Consider the following 18,113-nt stretch of genomic DNA (forward strand, 5'->3'; position numbering starts at 1 on the left):
CACAAGCATGATAATGGGAAAGAAATACGCAGGGATGCTCTTGTTCCCACAACTGACACCACTGTGTGGAGAAAGACCTCTCCCACCTCTAGACAAACAGAGAGACACCGAGTGGAGAACCACGGGAAGAGACTGACTGACTGCCATGGGAGGTGGGACACAGGCCACTCTCTTCCAGCTACATGCAGCTTTCAGGGGCACGCCTTCCTGCAATAACACGAAGAAAGAGGCAGATTTATAGAAACACAACACAGGTTTCTGTTTTAATGAGAAAATAATTATATACTTGCATTGTAGGCCTCACAGTCACTATAAAACAGAAGCAGGATAACATTTAAGTGGTTAACATACAGAAAGCCAGGTATTGTTGAAACTGGTTGATAAATCATGACAAAGATGCTGCCTTTTGGTTGCCAAACATGTCAATACTACTCTGTTTTCCCTCAGAAATGTCAGTACAGAGCAAGATGAAGTCCAAATTGGCAGCTTTAAAAATAAATTTTTCAGAAAACCTGCACTGTAACCCCAAACCAATTATAATCACAAATGCTAATGCTTAACTATTTCTCAATACACAGTTTCATTAAAACCAGTCTTTGCCACGGGAAAGGATCTGAGCATTTCTTTTGTGGAGACAAAGTTAACTCTGCAATAGTGCTCTTTTGTTGCATTTGATATAGTCATATATAGATAGATATGTATTACTGGCGTATACTTATAAACACCTAAGCTTGGTAGCATGCAAATGAAGTAACAGAGGCAAGTAAACTGCATCTCACTCTTGTTACCACAGCACTGAATGTGCTGCTGACTATAAGTGTCCATAATTTCTGGAAGAGAAAAACTCTGCTGGGTGAAAAGTCTGTCTGTCCTGCGCTGAAATACTTTTGCGGCAGGGGCTGAAAACAAATGTTTCTATCGCAGAGAACAAAGCATGAAAATGTGTTATGATGGGTTGTTATTGTCACTGGCTTCCAGTGAGAAAGCTGGAGGGAAAAACAGGCCTACAGGCTGAAGGAAATAAAGATGCAAGTTCCTGGGAAGGCAGTCCAGGGATGACCCAGCTTTCAGGAGCAAATACTGGGGGAAACTCTGAAGAGTGCCATTTAATGCAAGACCACCACACCCCAAGTACAGAGGTCATCTCCTCTTCTCAGAAAACTTGTTTTTCCTAGTCTCTCTTAAGCTCTCCCCAAAGGCCAGGAATCTTGACACAGATGTGTGGAGCCCACAGCTGCAGCTATGTGACATATGGTCTCATTAGTGCTGCACTGGTGCTGGTGCTTTTCCTACAGTCGAACGGTAACAACCCACCTAGAGACATGAATCACAGTTCACCCTTGATTACTGTGCCAGAAAAACAGGTCCACTTCATCAGATATGTAATTCCTTCACAGGCATGGAGCCTCCCCATGGTGCCTCCTTGAGATAAGCTCTGCCCTCATCACAGTGAGCTCTCGGTTCAGCAGGGTTTTCTCCAAAGCACTTCTGGAGAAACTTGACAGAACTGAGTCAATGGGTATATATAAATGTATGCTCTACAATTCCCTGAAAATAAGCCTCAAAACTGTAAGTGTCCATGGACAGAAATCACATGCTGGAGGAACTGAAGGGTGGTGGTAGTGAGTAATTTGGTTGCAAGCTCTGTGTTTGTTTAAGAAAAGCACCAGAAGTATGTTCACAGTATCGGTACTCATTTTAAATGAGCTTACTGTTTCAGGATAAAAGAGCACAGCAGGTCATGAAACCAAGGAAAGGCTTAGGGAGGACACAGTATCCTGGCTGATGATTTTTTTAAAATATGTCAAAATAATAACTGATTATAAAAAAGACAGAATATTTTTTATAGAAAAAAGGCTTGGTGTCTTTTTTCCTGTCACCTCCCAAACTTGTTGGTTTCTAGTCCAGAAATTATGGTTCTCAGCTGTAAAATATTCCTATTGTATTGCTTGGTGATAAGAAAGAGTAAACCCGCAGCCTCTATACTACATACAAATACAAAGCACAAGAATAAATACCACATTTCTTTTCCTAATCGTCAGCTTACAAAACTGGTCAATACTTTGCAATTGTGACTCATGCAAATACCATGTTGGGTCAAATTTTAATATCACAAATACTGCATTAACTCAGTGCCTTATTTTTATATCCCCTTTCGGAAAAAAAAAAAAAAATAGCACTCACCCCTATAGCTGGTAAACAGCTGTGGAGAAAATATTCAGTACACACACTGCCATACACTTTCTGGTATGCCAGCCTCATGCACTCACCCTCACACACACACACACACACCCACCCACACACACCCACAACACACACACACATCCACACTAATCCTTCACTGCTGATCCCAAGCCTAAGCAATAACTAAAGGCTCTATGGTTTGCTTGTAGCGCTGAAAACACTGGCTGAATGGCTAAAACAATATTTTCTTCCCTTGTCTGCTCTTCCTCACTCATTCCTTCCAACTCATTATGCCCTTTAGCTTTTTTGTTGCCTGGAAACGTGAAGACTTCCACAAAGCACTCTACTTCAAAGCCTTTTTACGTTGTATAAATATAATTGAAGACGTAACTATCTTTCTTCTTTATTTCATACCTCTTTCTAGGCCAGAGTCTGGCTTAGTTCATTTATTGCCTCATTTAAAAATTAAATGTCTTTTATTTGTATCCCTTTCCCACTACCTTTCTACTTCAAATTATCCATCTTCAAAGATTTTACACATATGCCATTCTTTTCCCTCCCCACCATCAAAAAATAGTTGTCATCCGCTAAATACAGATTTTCTACTTAGAAACTTTGTTGTGTAAATATGCTCCGAGAACCTGGAGTTCAGGTGATATTGCAAGCATATAGGATCCTAAAGCTAAGGTAATCCATTTGGCTTAGCTCTCATCCCCATCTATTCCACTCCTAAATTGTGATGGCTTGTGTTTGCAACACAAGGACTGTTTGACTCAGTTTGCTGGATTGTACATTTGCAGTAACTGCCTCCCTGTTTGTTGGGTTTTTCTTGTTTTAAACAGGTAAATTACTAGGAAGGGGAGCAGAACCCACGCTCCCCTAACAACCAACCCAATCCCAAACCCAACCCTTCAGTCTCCTCAAAGAAATAGAACAGAGGGCAGTATCTTTGTGTTTTGTGTCTGGATAAGAGTACGCCGAATTAACGCCAACGGTCTTGGTGCAGCGGCTGTGGGAAGCGAAGGAACCGCAGGAGGTTCTGACAGGAGCTGCTGGGGGACTGTGATCCCAGGGGCAAGGCAGGGCTGGCAATTCAGTCAGTGAGAAACACAAGTGTGAGCCCTGGCTGCAGACTCCTCCATGACTGACATCCTGCCACATGCCTGCAGCCTATCCGGTCCATGAGCAAAACCACCCCCTTGTGCTCACCCCCAAGGGCTCCCACCCCCTGCACCCTCTCCGTTGCATTATTTCAGAGGGGAGATGGAGGGAAGAAGAAGGGGCTATTTTCTAGGTGTGTTTTCCTGTAGTTTTAGGATTGCCAGGAGCTGGATCATTTCTGTGTCTATGTGCATTGAGTTTGTTGTGTATTTAATAAATATTGGACTAAAATGCTGCTGCTTTCATGGTGGGTTTTTGTATTTGCTTTTTTTTTCTTTCTTCCTTTCTTTTTTTTGGTTCTGGCATGCCTGGTTGCTGTCTTCACACTGCAGTGTGGTTATTTGTCCTCCTCTCGGTTGGCATAAATGCCGGCTTCCCAGCGCAGTGCCAGAGCACTCTTCCTGCGGTTCACCCTGGTTGCCTCGAGGACCTGGTCAGGAGAGAAAAGGAAAGCACAGGATGTCACTCAGCTGATCCTGCCCTTGGGGTGTCCCACACTGTGCACCCAGGCAGGCAGAGACCAGCCAGGTGGGCAGGGACCAGCCAGGCCAGCCCTCCCCATGGGGCTCCAGTGCCGCACCCTGTGAAGAACAAGAAGACTCATGCGATGAAGCACTCACTGATGTGAAAGTGGGGGGACGGCACACAGGATCAAAGCCACACCACAGGAGGACAGAAGTGGTAGGAGTTGTCTGGCAGCATCCAACTCTCTCCAGGGGAGCCCCAGCTGACCTCTACCAGCCCAGTGGCAACTGCCCCATCCCAGGGTTTTGGCCCTCTCCCTAGGGGCAGCTGCATACCTTCAGTACCAGGAGCCAGCAGCCACCCTGCAGCTTTGTCCAGAGGCTGCTCTGGAGCTGTACATGAAGCCCAGGGAGCAGAGAGCCACCTATTGCAGCACATCACCCTCTCAGGCAGGACTAGGCAGAGCCAGCCCCCAGCCCTGGCCCCTGCATCTTCTTGTGGTCTTCGGGTTGCAGCTACTGCGCGCAGTTATCGACGTGCTCCCGGAGTGAGCAACCACTCTACACACACGGGAAACGAGACTTACACAAGGAAGGCCTGAAAAGCCTGGTACAACATGGGCCCGACACATTTAAATGTATTTCATATACACATCATACACACAGCTATATGCACACACTGTGTATCTACTTGTACATATGTACATAAACAATTAACTAAAAACGTAGAAAACCATTTTAACACCTGTTTTGAGAAAGTCAAAAAGAAAATGAGACAACACCAAAAGGCATTACTGTGACGTGTGTCTGAGGTACTCCTCAGCAAATAATGCATGGCTGGGGGTGTTTTCCACACAGCAGAGTGAGATATAAAGGGGTCTGGAGCCTTCTTACAGAAGCACATGAGAGTGTTATTTTCTGACCAATATTGAACAAACAGCTCCATGATGAAACTACAGAGCTGGCAATGTCAACTGCCGTCAGTGTGTTTTAACCATCCCTCCCAGAGAAGCACACTGAAAATTTTTATGTCAGTTAAAAAGAATCCTACAACAAATACATCACTCTTCACGGAAACAATGCTGGCCATCCCTGGTTTGTAATGCTTCCTGCAAGCCACTCTGCACACTCCCTGACTGCAAAGTAGCTGACCTTTTGAGATAGGATGGTGCTATTTTACTCTTCTGTGAAGAAAGTCAGATGCAGTGAGGATTTAAGCCTTGACTAGAATAAAAATAAATAATTTAAGACTAAAGAAATTATTCTTTCAGCTTGTGACAAGCTGTGGTTGGAAGAGCACACAGTACAAGGCTCTAGTACAGGCAGTATCAGAAAATCAGCTCTGAACTGCCAGCTGAAATAACTTTGGCCACCATAACTTTGCTTATGGGAATGAGAATGCATTACTGCATTTAGGCCAATTGTAACCTCCAGACCTCCATTCAGGAGCTGAAGATAGGACGGAGTTTTGCCAGCATTAGTATTTCTTTGCCGTCCTAGTTTCTTTTGACTATGACTGTGAACAAGCCAAAGAACTGAAGGCAAAATCTGGCCAACAGAGACAAATTTTAATGAAAGCTCCAGCTCCCTCTCAGCACTGACCATGGCTACAAAGTTAGTCCAGGTCCACTAGAGGGATTTTGTTCTGAAGTTTTGCCCAAAATCATGCCTCCTCTTTTTCCAGAACAAGCACCAGAAGGAGGGACCAGGACTGAGTGGTTTCTGTTTTTCCTAGTAGAGGGCAAATGTGCTCACAAACCTAACATTTTATTAAAATAAAAAAAAACCCAACAACAACAAAAATAAATAATAATAATAATCATAAAATATAAATAAAAATATAAATCAGTAGGAAAAAGTTGGTCTGAGACATCAGCCTGTAAGCTGTGTACCGGAGTTGCTCCCACTGCAGAATGCCTGAACCAAGAAAAGACACCCCAAACTGAACAATGGAGAAGCAAAACTGGGAGTGGGTATCAGTGCACCATTCAGCATAAATTTCAAACTAAAACTGCCACTATGTTTTTAAATAAGGTCTGTGGAATTTGGCCTGCAAAAAAATATGCCGGCTGAAAAGAAAATGGATTTTATGTAACTTAGAACAGTTTGAAGTCAGCAGCTTCTTTGCTGGAAATCACAGTGTTGTGAGGGTCTCTGGTGATGGCTTGCAAAATTCAGGACACTTAAACTTTGAAGATTCCTGCTTTGGATCAGTCAGCTTGTATTTGTCTTAAAAGATGGCAATAGGGTTTCTTCCATTTATCCCTGGTCTGCACACCTACCCCAAGGTTTGTCTACTTCTACAAATGCTGCTCACTCTTCAAGCAAAACTGTATCCAGATTTGTATCAGAGGTACGAGGGCATTGAATATGGACTCGGACTTCACAGGAAAGCAAGCAGTGATGTCTGGCTCAGTATTAAAACCAAATGGTACAGAATATAAACTAAAGATCCCTTTGAATAGTTATTCCAGAATTATTCTTCTAATCTACTGAAAAGAGTGACCTAAAACAATCCTTGTTTTTACAAGGCTGTGACCGTTTTAGACCCGCTAGAGGAAACAGTGGCATAATTATAGCACACAACTGGAATGACTGAGTGGGGAATTGGGACTCCTCAATGGAGCATTGAATTCATGACCCAGGAAGCTGCTTGACTAAAAATAGCCAACAATCTCCATTTTAAAATATATTTGGCTGGTATCAGGGCTGACTCTAGACCAAGGATGAGTCCAGTACCCCCAGGCTCTCCACAGCAGGTCAAAAATGCCATCTCAATGCTTCATAATGCTCTGCATCAGCTCAGTGGGTGCACACAGGGCCAGGCTTGGTGCTCAGGGTGTCCTAAGGCAGCCAGAGTTTTAACTGCAGATGGCAGGAAGATCATGGAGCAGACGCTTCACTTAAGCCTCGGCTTCTCCAGCCTGTGAATTATGTCCTAATGTAAGGCCGCACCAGTGGAAAAAGCAGTGTTACATAAAATGTCTCATTGGGCAGAGGTGATTTGAATACCAGCTGTAGTAGAAGAGGAAGAACTTGGAGAGCAGAAGTAGGTATAAGGGAAAGACAAAAGATATGTAGGGCTGTAAGAACTATTCCTCATCTTTCTGCAGAAAATTTCTTTCTGGATGGTGTGGTTGCAGCTCGAGGTCTCACTAAGAATTGCAGAGGGCTTTTTCCTTGCAGATTTCATTTTCTTTTTGAGGATTTTGAAAAAACAAATTAAAAAACTTTGAGACAGCTGCCACTGTTAGGTGTAAGAATGAATTTTCTATCAATTCTAGAGATGGAGACTAACCTATCCTCAGCTTCCCTCCATCAGATCTAACAACGCTGGTACACAACTAGCAGATTTAATAACTGCTTTCTTACTGACAACAATAAAAAGCAATACATATATATGCTTTAGCCCAAAACATATTTATCACAACCACTGAAGTAGTGGTGTTTTTTGAGCAGTCAGAAAGCTGATTACTATATAGTACAAGCTAATTTTTGTTGGAACAGTAGTAGCAAAACCGATATGGAAGCGAAACAATTTTTCTGAGGTTTAATGTTTTACTGATTCTTCCCATCTGAATCTGGAAGAACTAAAAGAAAAAAACAAAACAGACAATACAATGCAAAGGTCTGGGTGTCCAAAATCTGTGAGTACCATGTGGTATAGTTGCTGCAGGAAACATATTCATGGAGCCCAGTGTGCACAAAGAGATGGAAGCACAAATGCAGGGAACAGGCTGCCTGCTCCTGCAGATATGAGTGTTCCTGCTCAGGAATGATAAACTAAATGCTTTAAATAAAACTGGAACTACCGAGAAAACATCTATTTCTCCAGCATGAAGGTACTTTCCTTACTATACCTACTTAATGCTGTTTGCTAAATACCCAGACTGCTAGTAAACACAGTAAGGAGCTGGGTATCTCAGATTAGAATGTGTTTACTTGAAACAAGACAGTGGCAGTATTAAATTGCTGTTTGTCAGTATTAAAACATAAACTATGTGCCCTATGCTATCAAATCTAGTGTGTTCCATCTTCTGTTTCGTAACACAAAAATTTTCAGCAGTAGCCTTTAATGTTGCATAAATGTCAGCTTACTGCAGTTATCTCCTACAGTATGATTGGTATTAAGGAAACTCAAGCTAATGTCCTGTACACTTGAATATACGTTTAGCTGTAAGGCCAAAAGCAGAAGACTTTGAGGATAAAAACATCCTATATAGGGGCATGCACACAGGTCTCTTTAAACAGCAGAGGGATGTGCTTTTAGTACAGGCTACAGGAATTTGGGAATGATGTCTGAGTGATGCAAGACATTAATGGAGCAGGATGCAGTTGCTGCAGTAGCTGAATGTCAGCAGTTACTGTGCCTAGCTGGGGGGCTGTTTGCTGCTTCCCAAGCCACTGCAAGCTGGGGCAGGTACAGCGCTGCCAGCTGATTAAAACTGAGCCACCTGCCTGCACCAGAGTGCATGCTGGAAGGCTCTGGTAATGAGGAGACATGGGTCAGCTGTGGGGTCAGTAGAGAGTAGGGGCATATGGTGCCTTGAGCCTTGCTGTTCCTTCTGAAACAACCTGCCTGGTTTCAGCTGAGGATTTCCAGTGAGAATCACATGGTTTCTTCAGTCTGAGGCTGGATACTGGGAAATAGCCAGAGGACATACTTTCACTTGCATAGGGAATTGCTGGGTCCTATAGACTTTTTTATTTCTAACCCCCTTGCAATTCACACACATTCTTTTCCAGCTCCTTACTCTCTGTATCATTACCATTGCACAAGGTGGACACAAAACTCCTCCCAGCAGAAGACAATGGCCTGGCCATGTAAACGCTACACCTGAACCGCCTCTCATGCAACATCAAACACTCTGATCTCTACTTGCTGTTCATAAATCTTGACTTAGATTATTGTGCAGATATTATGGAGGAGAAAAGGAACAACCTGTGTTTAAAACCAGGACTCTGAAAGCACACTGCTCTTATACTAACTATCTATAAATACACAAAGATCAATCACTGGCTTATATCAGTGCGATAAAACCTGCTCTAAATTATTTAATAAATAGGAAATGGCATAGACTTGACTTTGCTTTACTCTCCAGGTCAGAAAATATTCATGTACTTGTCTTGAGGTAGCTGATGCGGTCAAATATATTATGAAATAGGAAAAAAATTGAAGGTTCAGGTTTATAAAAAAGTGCTGATGTTGGACAAATGAATATCAGTCATTACCACAATCTGCAGAGGAAATTACAGGCATTCAAAATATACACATTACTGAGCACCTCATTGTTAACAAACATTGCTAAACTGCTTGCTCTTAAAATTACTGCCTTTGGCCAAGTCCAGCTTTGTGGGGATAAGGACTGTGCAAGTTACTACTTTGCTAAAATATCAAATGTTACTGTAAATACCCTTTATTTGGCAGATTTGGGTTTATTCTACTCTGAGACAAACACTGATGCTAAGTTGTGGGACTGTGATAAGTCATCACATCACAACAGACAGGGACAAGGAAAGGTTCACAAAATGAAGCAGAGTGAGGCCGTGCACTTGGATCTGACTCTTTCACAGATGAAAGGCTGGTGTGCAGGTTTCTTTACAAAATACTAGAGATTTTGATAATATTAAATACATTGTAATCAGAGACAAAGGAAAGCCACAGCAGTTTCACTCAGCATCTGAGGATGCTTGGATCCCAGGTTTAGCTTTGCCCGCTAAATGCTAAGAGGGATTAAGGAGAAGTTCTCATTTCTCACCTCAGGAATGCTCCAGTCCCGGGCAACAGCTCCCATCCCTTTAATTACAACCCCTCCCATGGCAGAAATTGTAACTAGAATCCAAGGGTTAGAAAACCAGCCACACAAATATTTGTTTACGGGAGATATAAAGGAGTATCACACACACACATTTTTGATTTGAAATGGCACTGGCACACACTATGAAAATGCCAACTGCAGCAACATGCACTTGGAATGACCATGCAAGAGGAAGCAAAAATAAACAAGCACTTGAAAAGTACCTCAGAAATAACCTTGCTAGACAGTAATTTACAGGTGTACTGGTAGAAAGGGAAAAGACCAGCATTAGTACATTGAACAAGCATGTTAATAACTAGGAAACAAGAACAAATTACAGAAATTCCAAGAACTGGCACATTCCAAAGTATAAGACTTCAAGCAACTCAGTGTCATAAAAAATAAAAAAGAAAGGTAAGTCAGTTTGGTGTTATTTTAATGACGTTGCTTGGCCAGTCTCAGTCTTGTTTACCATCAGTGCTTGACCCATTTCCTTGCTGCTGCTTTTTCTCTTTTACTCATCTGCTGAAACCTGTACTGTAGCACATCCTCTGGAAGAAACTGCCCCCTTTCCTGAGCAGTGACGTTCTTCCAAGATGCGCTTGATTTGCCCTCTCTTTCTGAAAGGCACAGCCCACAAACCTTGAGCAGAGAGGCCACGTTGTAGCCACTGAAGCCAGACACACACAAAACAGAAGGTGGTGATGCCTGAAGGAGAGACTACAGAGAGTAAATGTCCTACTGAAACCACCCTCCTGTCTTTTGTTGTGGCTTATGCAGGGAGAAAGTGGATCTTTATTGTTCAGTACTGCTGGTGTCCTCAGCACAAGAGGCAGCTCCCATGGACACGAAACTTCCACAAATCTCTCCATTCAGGACACCAAGGCTGCTGTGCCAGGCACCCCGACTGCTCCCAGTGCTTGAGGATGTCTCCGGTTCCCCTCACTCACAAAGAGCAATGCTGAGCCACATTCAGCTCTCAGGATGTAATGCTCCAAGTAGCAGCTGCCTGTCTGGTTGTCAGTTATGCTCCTTCTCCCACTGTATTTAATGTATTTTTAAAAATAGTGCAGTGATTTTCTCTTTTGTTTCTTTAGTTACAGAAATCCTTTTTCCTGAGAACACTGTTCAAATGCTCTCTGCTGAGAAACCAAAGCTATTTGTTTCTTAAATAATAATTGCTTAGCCTGGACTGCAAAATATTCACTCAAACTGACAGTGGTACAAGTGCAGCACTTCTTAGTAAAATTATCTTTCCCTTGTCAATGGCAGGAGTTGTTTACCAAAGAAGAGCGGAAAAAGCCAGAGAAGAGAAACAAAACACTCCTGCTGATCTGAGGAAATTCTCCCTGGGCTCTGCAGGATACAGACCTCTAATAGGATTTTGGGTGGGCAGCAGCAAGAATGTAAATCTTCTTTGGTTTTATGCTTACAGAAGAGGAGAATGACAACAAACCTCAACACTGTGGGAGTTTGGTGTGCACTGGGACTTTGCAAATTCACTGAAGCCTTGAAAATTCATGCCAAAAGAGGATCTATCCAACAGGTTGTCTGAGTGCCACCAATGGTCTGGCAGAGCCTCTTTGGGCAGTCAGTGCCTGGGCAGCTTTAGCAGCAGCAGAGAGCTGAGACAGCACCCAGAGCACTCCTCCTTTGGTCAGACACTGCCCAGACCAGCACTCTGGTCAGGACATCAGGGCTCACTTCAAACTGTAGCAGAGACGAGGCAACTGTGGCCAGTCTGCTTTCTAGGGAGCACATGTGCAGCTCTGCAAGCACTTGAGGAACTGTGCTCAGGCGAATGAGCAGGATCTAAGATTTCAGCCACAAGCCACCACTTCACGGGCTGGGCAAGTCACATTCACTCATCACAGGGGTAGAGGAAGAGTGCAGAGTGAGAAAAAGCTGAGAGTCACCCCATTAGCAGAGCTGAAGCTTCCATCCAGCAGGCTGACGGCCTCAGTGTGGGACTCACGAGGACCAGTGCTGGTTTGCACAGTGGGAGTTTTATAACCAACTTTTTTTAGTGTTCCTCTCAGCTTCTGCAAAAATCATGAGAGTTGTGATATGTGTGCTGCAAGCCTCTGAGCACCTTCACAGAGAGATGCTCTGGGGAGATGCCAGGAAACAGCACTCACCAGAGTGGGTGGGGCACCCTGTTTCGCTGGGAGCTTTGGGGAGGGAGAGGAAACCAGACAGTAGCTCCTTCGTAAGATGTGGCCCCAAGATGCCACTGCCAGAACAAGACATGCTCCTGTTCACAAGCTGGTTTCCTGTGTGACTGTAGGAGTGTGATGGACAATGGAACCTTGTTTTTCAATGGTCTCAGTAGAATAAGGGACCAGAAGGTTTCTGGTGTGCACTGGAAAGGAATCTACCTGCCAACAAGTTAGCTAACAAAAGTGCAACAGGACCCTTCCACAGTGCATTCCCTCTGATTTTAAGTATCTTTTGTTACTGTGCAATATTCACAAGTAATGATTAAAAGATGCCAGATTAGTGCAGTATTCATGTTACAAACCTTCACTTCTACACGCCTATTGAGAACATGCCTTTAATGAACATTACTAGAAAGCAGTTTGTTGGAGCATCCTTGGCAGTAGGGTCACTGTTCAGACATCTCTGGGAAGTGTCTAGAGGACTTCGGCTGCTTCAGCAAACACTGTGTCCATTTAAAGAGTTTGACATTGAACTTGTATCTTACTACCTTCTGCACTCATTGCATAGTAATAATGACTCTGAATAAGAAACAGCTCATGCTCTGTTAGGAAAAAGGGATTTTCCTGGATTTTGATTCCAGCTACAAAATTCATAGCTCTTCTTATTACTGTCTTTAGTAAAGAACACCTTAATTCAATTAAACTCTACTACTACTTGTGTGGAAGAATGACAACAAATCCAGCAAGACACAACAAGCTGCCTGTTGAAGGATTGAAGTTAACTTCTGAGACACTCCCAGCCCAGTTCCACAACGGGTGGTTTCTGGGGAAGTTATCAACTTACATTGAAGACTGAGCACACTTGGATGGGACTTTGGCAGGTCTACAAACACAGGTGCAAATATATGCTTGATCCACAAATTTCAAAGCATCACTAAAGTAACCCACTGGAGGGTCTTGGGTGATGTGTGAACTAACAGAATCTGCCAATTACAGGGCAGCTACCCACTGCTCTTATTATTTGTTAACATAATTAACTAAAATGAAATGTAGTACGAGTTGCCTTTAATATTTGCAGTGACACATTCTTGCTCTTCACTGGCCCCCATCCTTCCATTTTGAACACCTGCCCTTTATAATGTGTTAAAATCCTTACACACTTGTAAGGTGATCTGAGCAGATTCCAGGAAAATAATCTTTTTCGTTGTCTGTTGGTTCTTGAGAGTTGTGGTCTCTACCACAGAGCAAAAAGGGAGAAGGAGAATTGCACTTACACTGCTGTCATCCATCCTTTCTCGTCTCTTGGTTTTGTGTGTTTCATAATCCTCCATGAGGGTCTGCATCAGGTTCTTGGGTCGCTGAGCTCCTGCAGACTCCTCGGATGGAGGGTCCGACTGTGAGGCAGGTCCTTCTGTGGTGGGGGATGGAGGAGGCTTGATCTTCTCTATCTTCCCTGCAATGACATGAAAAAGAATGACCCTTCCTTAGCTGAGGACTCACAAATTGTTTACCAAAGATGACAGCTGGAGAAGCATTTTCAGCAGGTTTTGAAAGAAGAAACAGTTTGGAATGAAGTCTATGAAAGAATCTGGTAGATCAAGATGGTCATGGACTTTAAAAAAACCTCTCCCTCTTCCTGTAACCCACTACACCAAAACACTACAAAATCTTTTTATAAAACCACCACTGTTTACAAAAGTACCTGCTTGAAATAGCCGTGTTTCCTTCTACAGGATACATTTCTGCGATTTGGAAATATTTTTAAGATTCTGGAAAACCGCAACAGGATATTTTTCTGGCTCAGCCAATACAACACACAGGGACCATGCAAGAAACATCCAAAGAAGGTGTTTTGTTAAACACAGCTACCTTCTCTTTTTCCAATGCTTTAGATCTGCCTTGTAAGCAAGAAAGGCTTTAGGCTGATCCCCAGTGCTGCTCTTCACTGCAGCAGTTTCCTGCAGGTTGCACAGAGTGCTCCTGGAGAAAGACCTGTGGCAGAGAAGGATCTGTCCTATAAACTCTTGGTTCAGACAGGGCCCTTGAGTTTCCTCCTGGTTGAAGGAAAGCCAGAGGGAAGTCATTTTTCTCTCTGGCTGAGCCCATTGCACCCCACGGAAGGATACTATTTTGAGCACAGTGAACCCAAAGGTGGGTAAAAGGCACACCAGAACAAGAGACCACTGCTACGAGCTGCAGCAGAGCTCATGGGTGGACAACCCATGCTTCTTTGGGAAGGACAGCCTCCCTTTCTCATCACCAGGCACTGACCTGGGGTGAACCACCCACCTTGTCCTGGTGGGAAGAATGAGAACAACAGGGGCACGCTGTGGGAATGATGTCTGGGGGTTCTCAGCTGTGACAGGAGAAAGCAATGCTGAACCAAAACCAGATTTCCTTTTCCATGGGACGGACCATCATCAACTCTTTGAAATAAGACACTTCAGTGAATGTAAAAAAATACCATAAAAAGAGAAAAATAACCACTGCAAAGCCCTTAAAAATAAGTGAAATAATCAGAAAGATCATGCTGATTTTCAGGAAACTGTTTTGAAACAAATTAAAACCCTAGCTGGCCCTTCAAAAAGCATCATGACAGTTGCAGCCACTAGAGAGCAGCCTTGGAATCTCCTGTAAGTATCAAAAGGATTTATTATGGAAGAAAGAAGTGAGCTAACACTGAGCCAATACTGCAGAAGTGTTTTTACAAGAAATCCCCTTGCCGGGCTTGTTTCATTTCTCATCAGTGTTGAAAAACTCAGCATGGTAAGTTTCTCGTTACAGGCTTAATTTAAGCTGGGCAGTGCAGTGATGAGGCTGTGACCCCATCCTCTTTAAATAAACCCTACCAGAGACTGGAGGGGGTAGTTTCTATGGGCCCAGATTTTTCCCTGGGTTGCATCAGGACTTGCTCTGCAGACAAACAGGAGTTATGCTGCCAAAGCAGAGGCCAACAGCAGGTCCTGAGCTGCCCAGCTGCACCCATGTGTGACAGCTTAGACTGCTCAGCAGGAGAGACTTGAAACTACTGTCATCCTGCCAATTAGGCCCAGTGGGTAAAAAAGTGTGGTGAAAATGAAAGGCCTCATTAAGGGTCAGATATCTTGCTGTATGACTTCATTCTTACACTAGTAATTGCCTTGGATGGATGCAAGCAATGGAGGAGGAATGAGGCTTCTCAGATATCTGCCCAACTTGTACCTCCTCCAGGGACACTGACACATTACAGGATGGTCAGACCTATGGACAAGCCTAATGGCTGAGAGATCCTTCCACTCCCCTTCCCCTGGAAAACAATGCAAATTGTAGGTTTTGGGGATTTCCATTTTAGAAAGGGGTATCTTCAAGCAGCTCCATTTGTCCTTCAGGGAAGGCCCATCAATTTTCATATTCACAGAACCAAAAAACCATTCATGCTGGGAAAGACCTTCAAAATAATTGACTGCAAGCTTTGTATTGCATGTATATACATATTTTATATGTATACAATATATATACACATATTATACATACGTGTATTTATATAAAGGCTATAGCATCCCAAATCTACATGTACATATCTACTTTTTACTTAGAGATGCTGCTGAAATTTTTTAAGGCACCTGCATAGCAGAGAAAACTTTTCAAAATATAACATTTCAGCAGGACAGATTGTTTTAGGAAACCAGTCTGTGCTGGAGTCAGGGATTGCTGAAATACATCAAAAAAGAGTCCCCTCTAGTAATGCGGAGCCTCATTACCACACCAGGTGAAACGTGGGCTTCTTTGCTCTTCTTGAGCAGCAGGTGAGCAATGCGAGTATGCCAAAATCACAAACAAGCAAACAGTAAATAAAGAACCTCTCAAAGATTCTCTCACTTCATAGGCATCCTCCACTAGGGAGGGAGTAAGAAAGCAAAAGGCAAATGAGCTGGGTTAGTATACTGTTAAGGCACTCCTGGAAGTATTCTGGGGGTGACAGATGAGCACTCCAGAGGAATCCTTGGAGAAGATCATTAACTTTCTTTTCTTTTCTTCATACCAGTGCCTATAAAGGGATAAGGAAACAGCATCTTCTATAAACATTTCTGCTCTAGCCTTTCTCAAAATTCTGATTTTAAAAAGGAGTTCATGCATATATCTGATCCTTATTCTGTGCACGCATACAAGGCATTAAAATTTTTGCAATGCCCACAAAATATCTTGCCCCCAAGTTTCTGCTTCTCTTCCCACCACACAAAAAGTATCATCAGACTACGGCTGAACCTTCCGAAAGCCTCCTAAACATAGGTATTTGTTAGAGAAAATTTGAAGTGGAAAATGGCTTTCAGGCTGAAATGGTTGCTCTGACAGAGGCTTAAGCTCCACAGCTGCCACTCACGGTAAGAAAGTAGAGAGAAGAAAGAAAAGGGCAGCACACACACATCCCTCACAGTTACCTGCAGTTTAGAGGTATCTGACTGCTTGCATTTCTGAGCTGCAACTTCCCCACTGGGCTTAGGCCACCCACTGAAATTTTCTCAATTAGTTCATCAGCTCAGGGCAATAGAAAATGAGCATGGTAGGCACTTCTCCTTGATGCCTGTGTAAGAGGGTTTGAGTGCCTGCAGATAAGCACAATGTGCCTTCTGTCTCACCTGGCAGTGCTTTAGTGGCAAGCACCAAAAAGGCAGATGTGGCAGCTTCCCAAAGTGTCTCCCAGGCATGGCTTCTTCTGCTAGGTACTCCCCATCCCTCATCATGAGACAGCAAATATTGACAAAGGGTTTGGCTCCAGATGAAAAGCCTTCACTGAACGAAGACCTCTCATATAATGATTTTCACACCTCTGTTGAGGAACAGGGTTACTCAGAGCCAGGCACTATAGATACAGAAGTTAGATACAAGTCCTTCATAGTCAAAGTTACTCCTAATAAAAGGAGTAACAGAAACCATGGGAATTACACCAACCTTATGCTGGATCCTCTCACGTCACACTCTCATGATCCTGCTCCAAAATAAACTATCAGACAGCCCCAAATGCTCTGCCCAGGAGAGATGCTGTACCACCTGCCCATTGTTGGAGGAAACCACTGTCTTGCTGTACAGCTGCTCACACCATGCCAAGTGCAGCAGCTGCAGCAAAGTGCTGCAGCAAAGCGACACAGGAAGCATTCAAATTTAAATAGGGCTCCACAAATATTTTGGGATCCATGGTGACTATCCATACAGCCATGCTCAGGCACTTTTTTGGTCTTTCTTGAGTTTCCTCATGCAGGAAACCCAACTTTTTTGGACAAATTCTCATAGGTTCTTCATCTTCACCTTTCCAGGAGTACCCTGGAGAAGTTCTTGTCCTGTGTGCATATTCCACTGAGATTACCCTGTGTCTCAATTCGGTGATCTGAGATGGGTTGAAAGGTTGCTTCAAAGCATCTAAACCAACTTCAAAGGATAATTGTTAGCAGTACAGAAGTTTATTACTAAGAGACCTTTTGGATTGTGGCATACAAATTGAGAGTTACCATCAGTTGTATGAAAGTTGCATGTCAGGGTGAGTAAAGCCAGCCTGTTTGCTATCCAAAGTAATTAGCAGTTACTTCACACATACACCTACATTAATTGTGTTAATCTACCATACTTCAGTTAAATCACAGTGCAGTTCACTGCAGTCCTTTTTTGTGTTTTTTCCTTCTGTTACCCACAAAAATATTCACACAGTTCAAAGCAGTGAGGAGAGGCAGGAGTAATAAATAACCAGGGAACACCAGGAGTCCTAGTAAAGCTACTCTGCCCAAACCATCACCTGGTTGTTAGGTCTGATTGTTAGGCCATTGCTAATTAAGTTAATTATGATGCCTTCTCAAAAGAGTGAGTTTGCACTTCCACGCTTAAGGATTAAAACCAGATTTTTCAAATTTATATTTGACCCTTTAATTCCTTTCTGCTGAGGTATCCTGATGCTAGTGCCAATTCTTTCTTTGGAAAGGGCAATTTGCTGACAAAAGTACCTCTGTTTCTTCTTTATTATTATTATCATCATCAGTAATAGAATTACTACTATTTTTCTTTGTGAAACTAGATAAATGTATTACAGTACCAGACATATTCTACAGCATACTCCTTACTGTGCCCACCAGAAGGAGGTTTGCTTTTCCGCTCTGTATGTCGCCTCTCCTCGGTACATCCTAACAACCAGATTTTTGTGGCTCTGCTAAATTACATTTTGCCTTTTTTTGCAAATATTGAAAAGATCCTGTAACTATTAAAAGGAAAGTTGCTGCAACCCTGCAAGGGATTACATGGTATTCCTCCACCCTGTTTCTAAGGATGCCTGCAGGCTTTAACTGCAATACAGCTGGCTAAAGAGACAGCAAGGAAGAGATGAG

General features: G+C 43.1%; 1 protein-coding gene across 4 annotated transcripts in view; it reads right to left on the reverse strand.

Moving 5' to 3' along the window:
• Positions 1-234: 234 nt before the first annotated feature.
• The window catches only part of PALM2AKAP2 (PALM2 and AKAP2 fusion), a 265,609-nt gene continuing 247,730 nt past the window's right edge, over positions 235-18,113 (reverse strand). For all 4 annotated transcript variants that reach the window (XM_069002320.1, XM_069002322.1, XM_069002321.1 and 1 more), the window contains 2 exons: positions 13,041-13,219; positions 235-3,775 (listed from right to left, as the gene is read on the reverse strand). In XM_069002320.1, coding sequence (XP_068858421.1) covers positions 3,683-3,775; positions 13,041-13,219 — 272 coding nt within the window. In that variant the 3' untranslated portion in view covers positions 235-3,682. The remainder of the gene's footprint in view (positions 3,776-13,040; positions 13,220-18,113) is intronic.

This window comes from Aphelocoma coerulescens (assembly GCF_041296385.1).
Source record: "Aphelocoma coerulescens isolate FSJ_1873_10779 chromosome Z unlocalized genomic scaffold, UR_Acoe_1.0 ChrZ, whole genome shotgun sequence".
Lineage (NCBI taxonomy): Eukaryota > Metazoa > Chordata > Aves > Passeriformes > Corvidae > Aphelocoma > Aphelocoma coerulescens.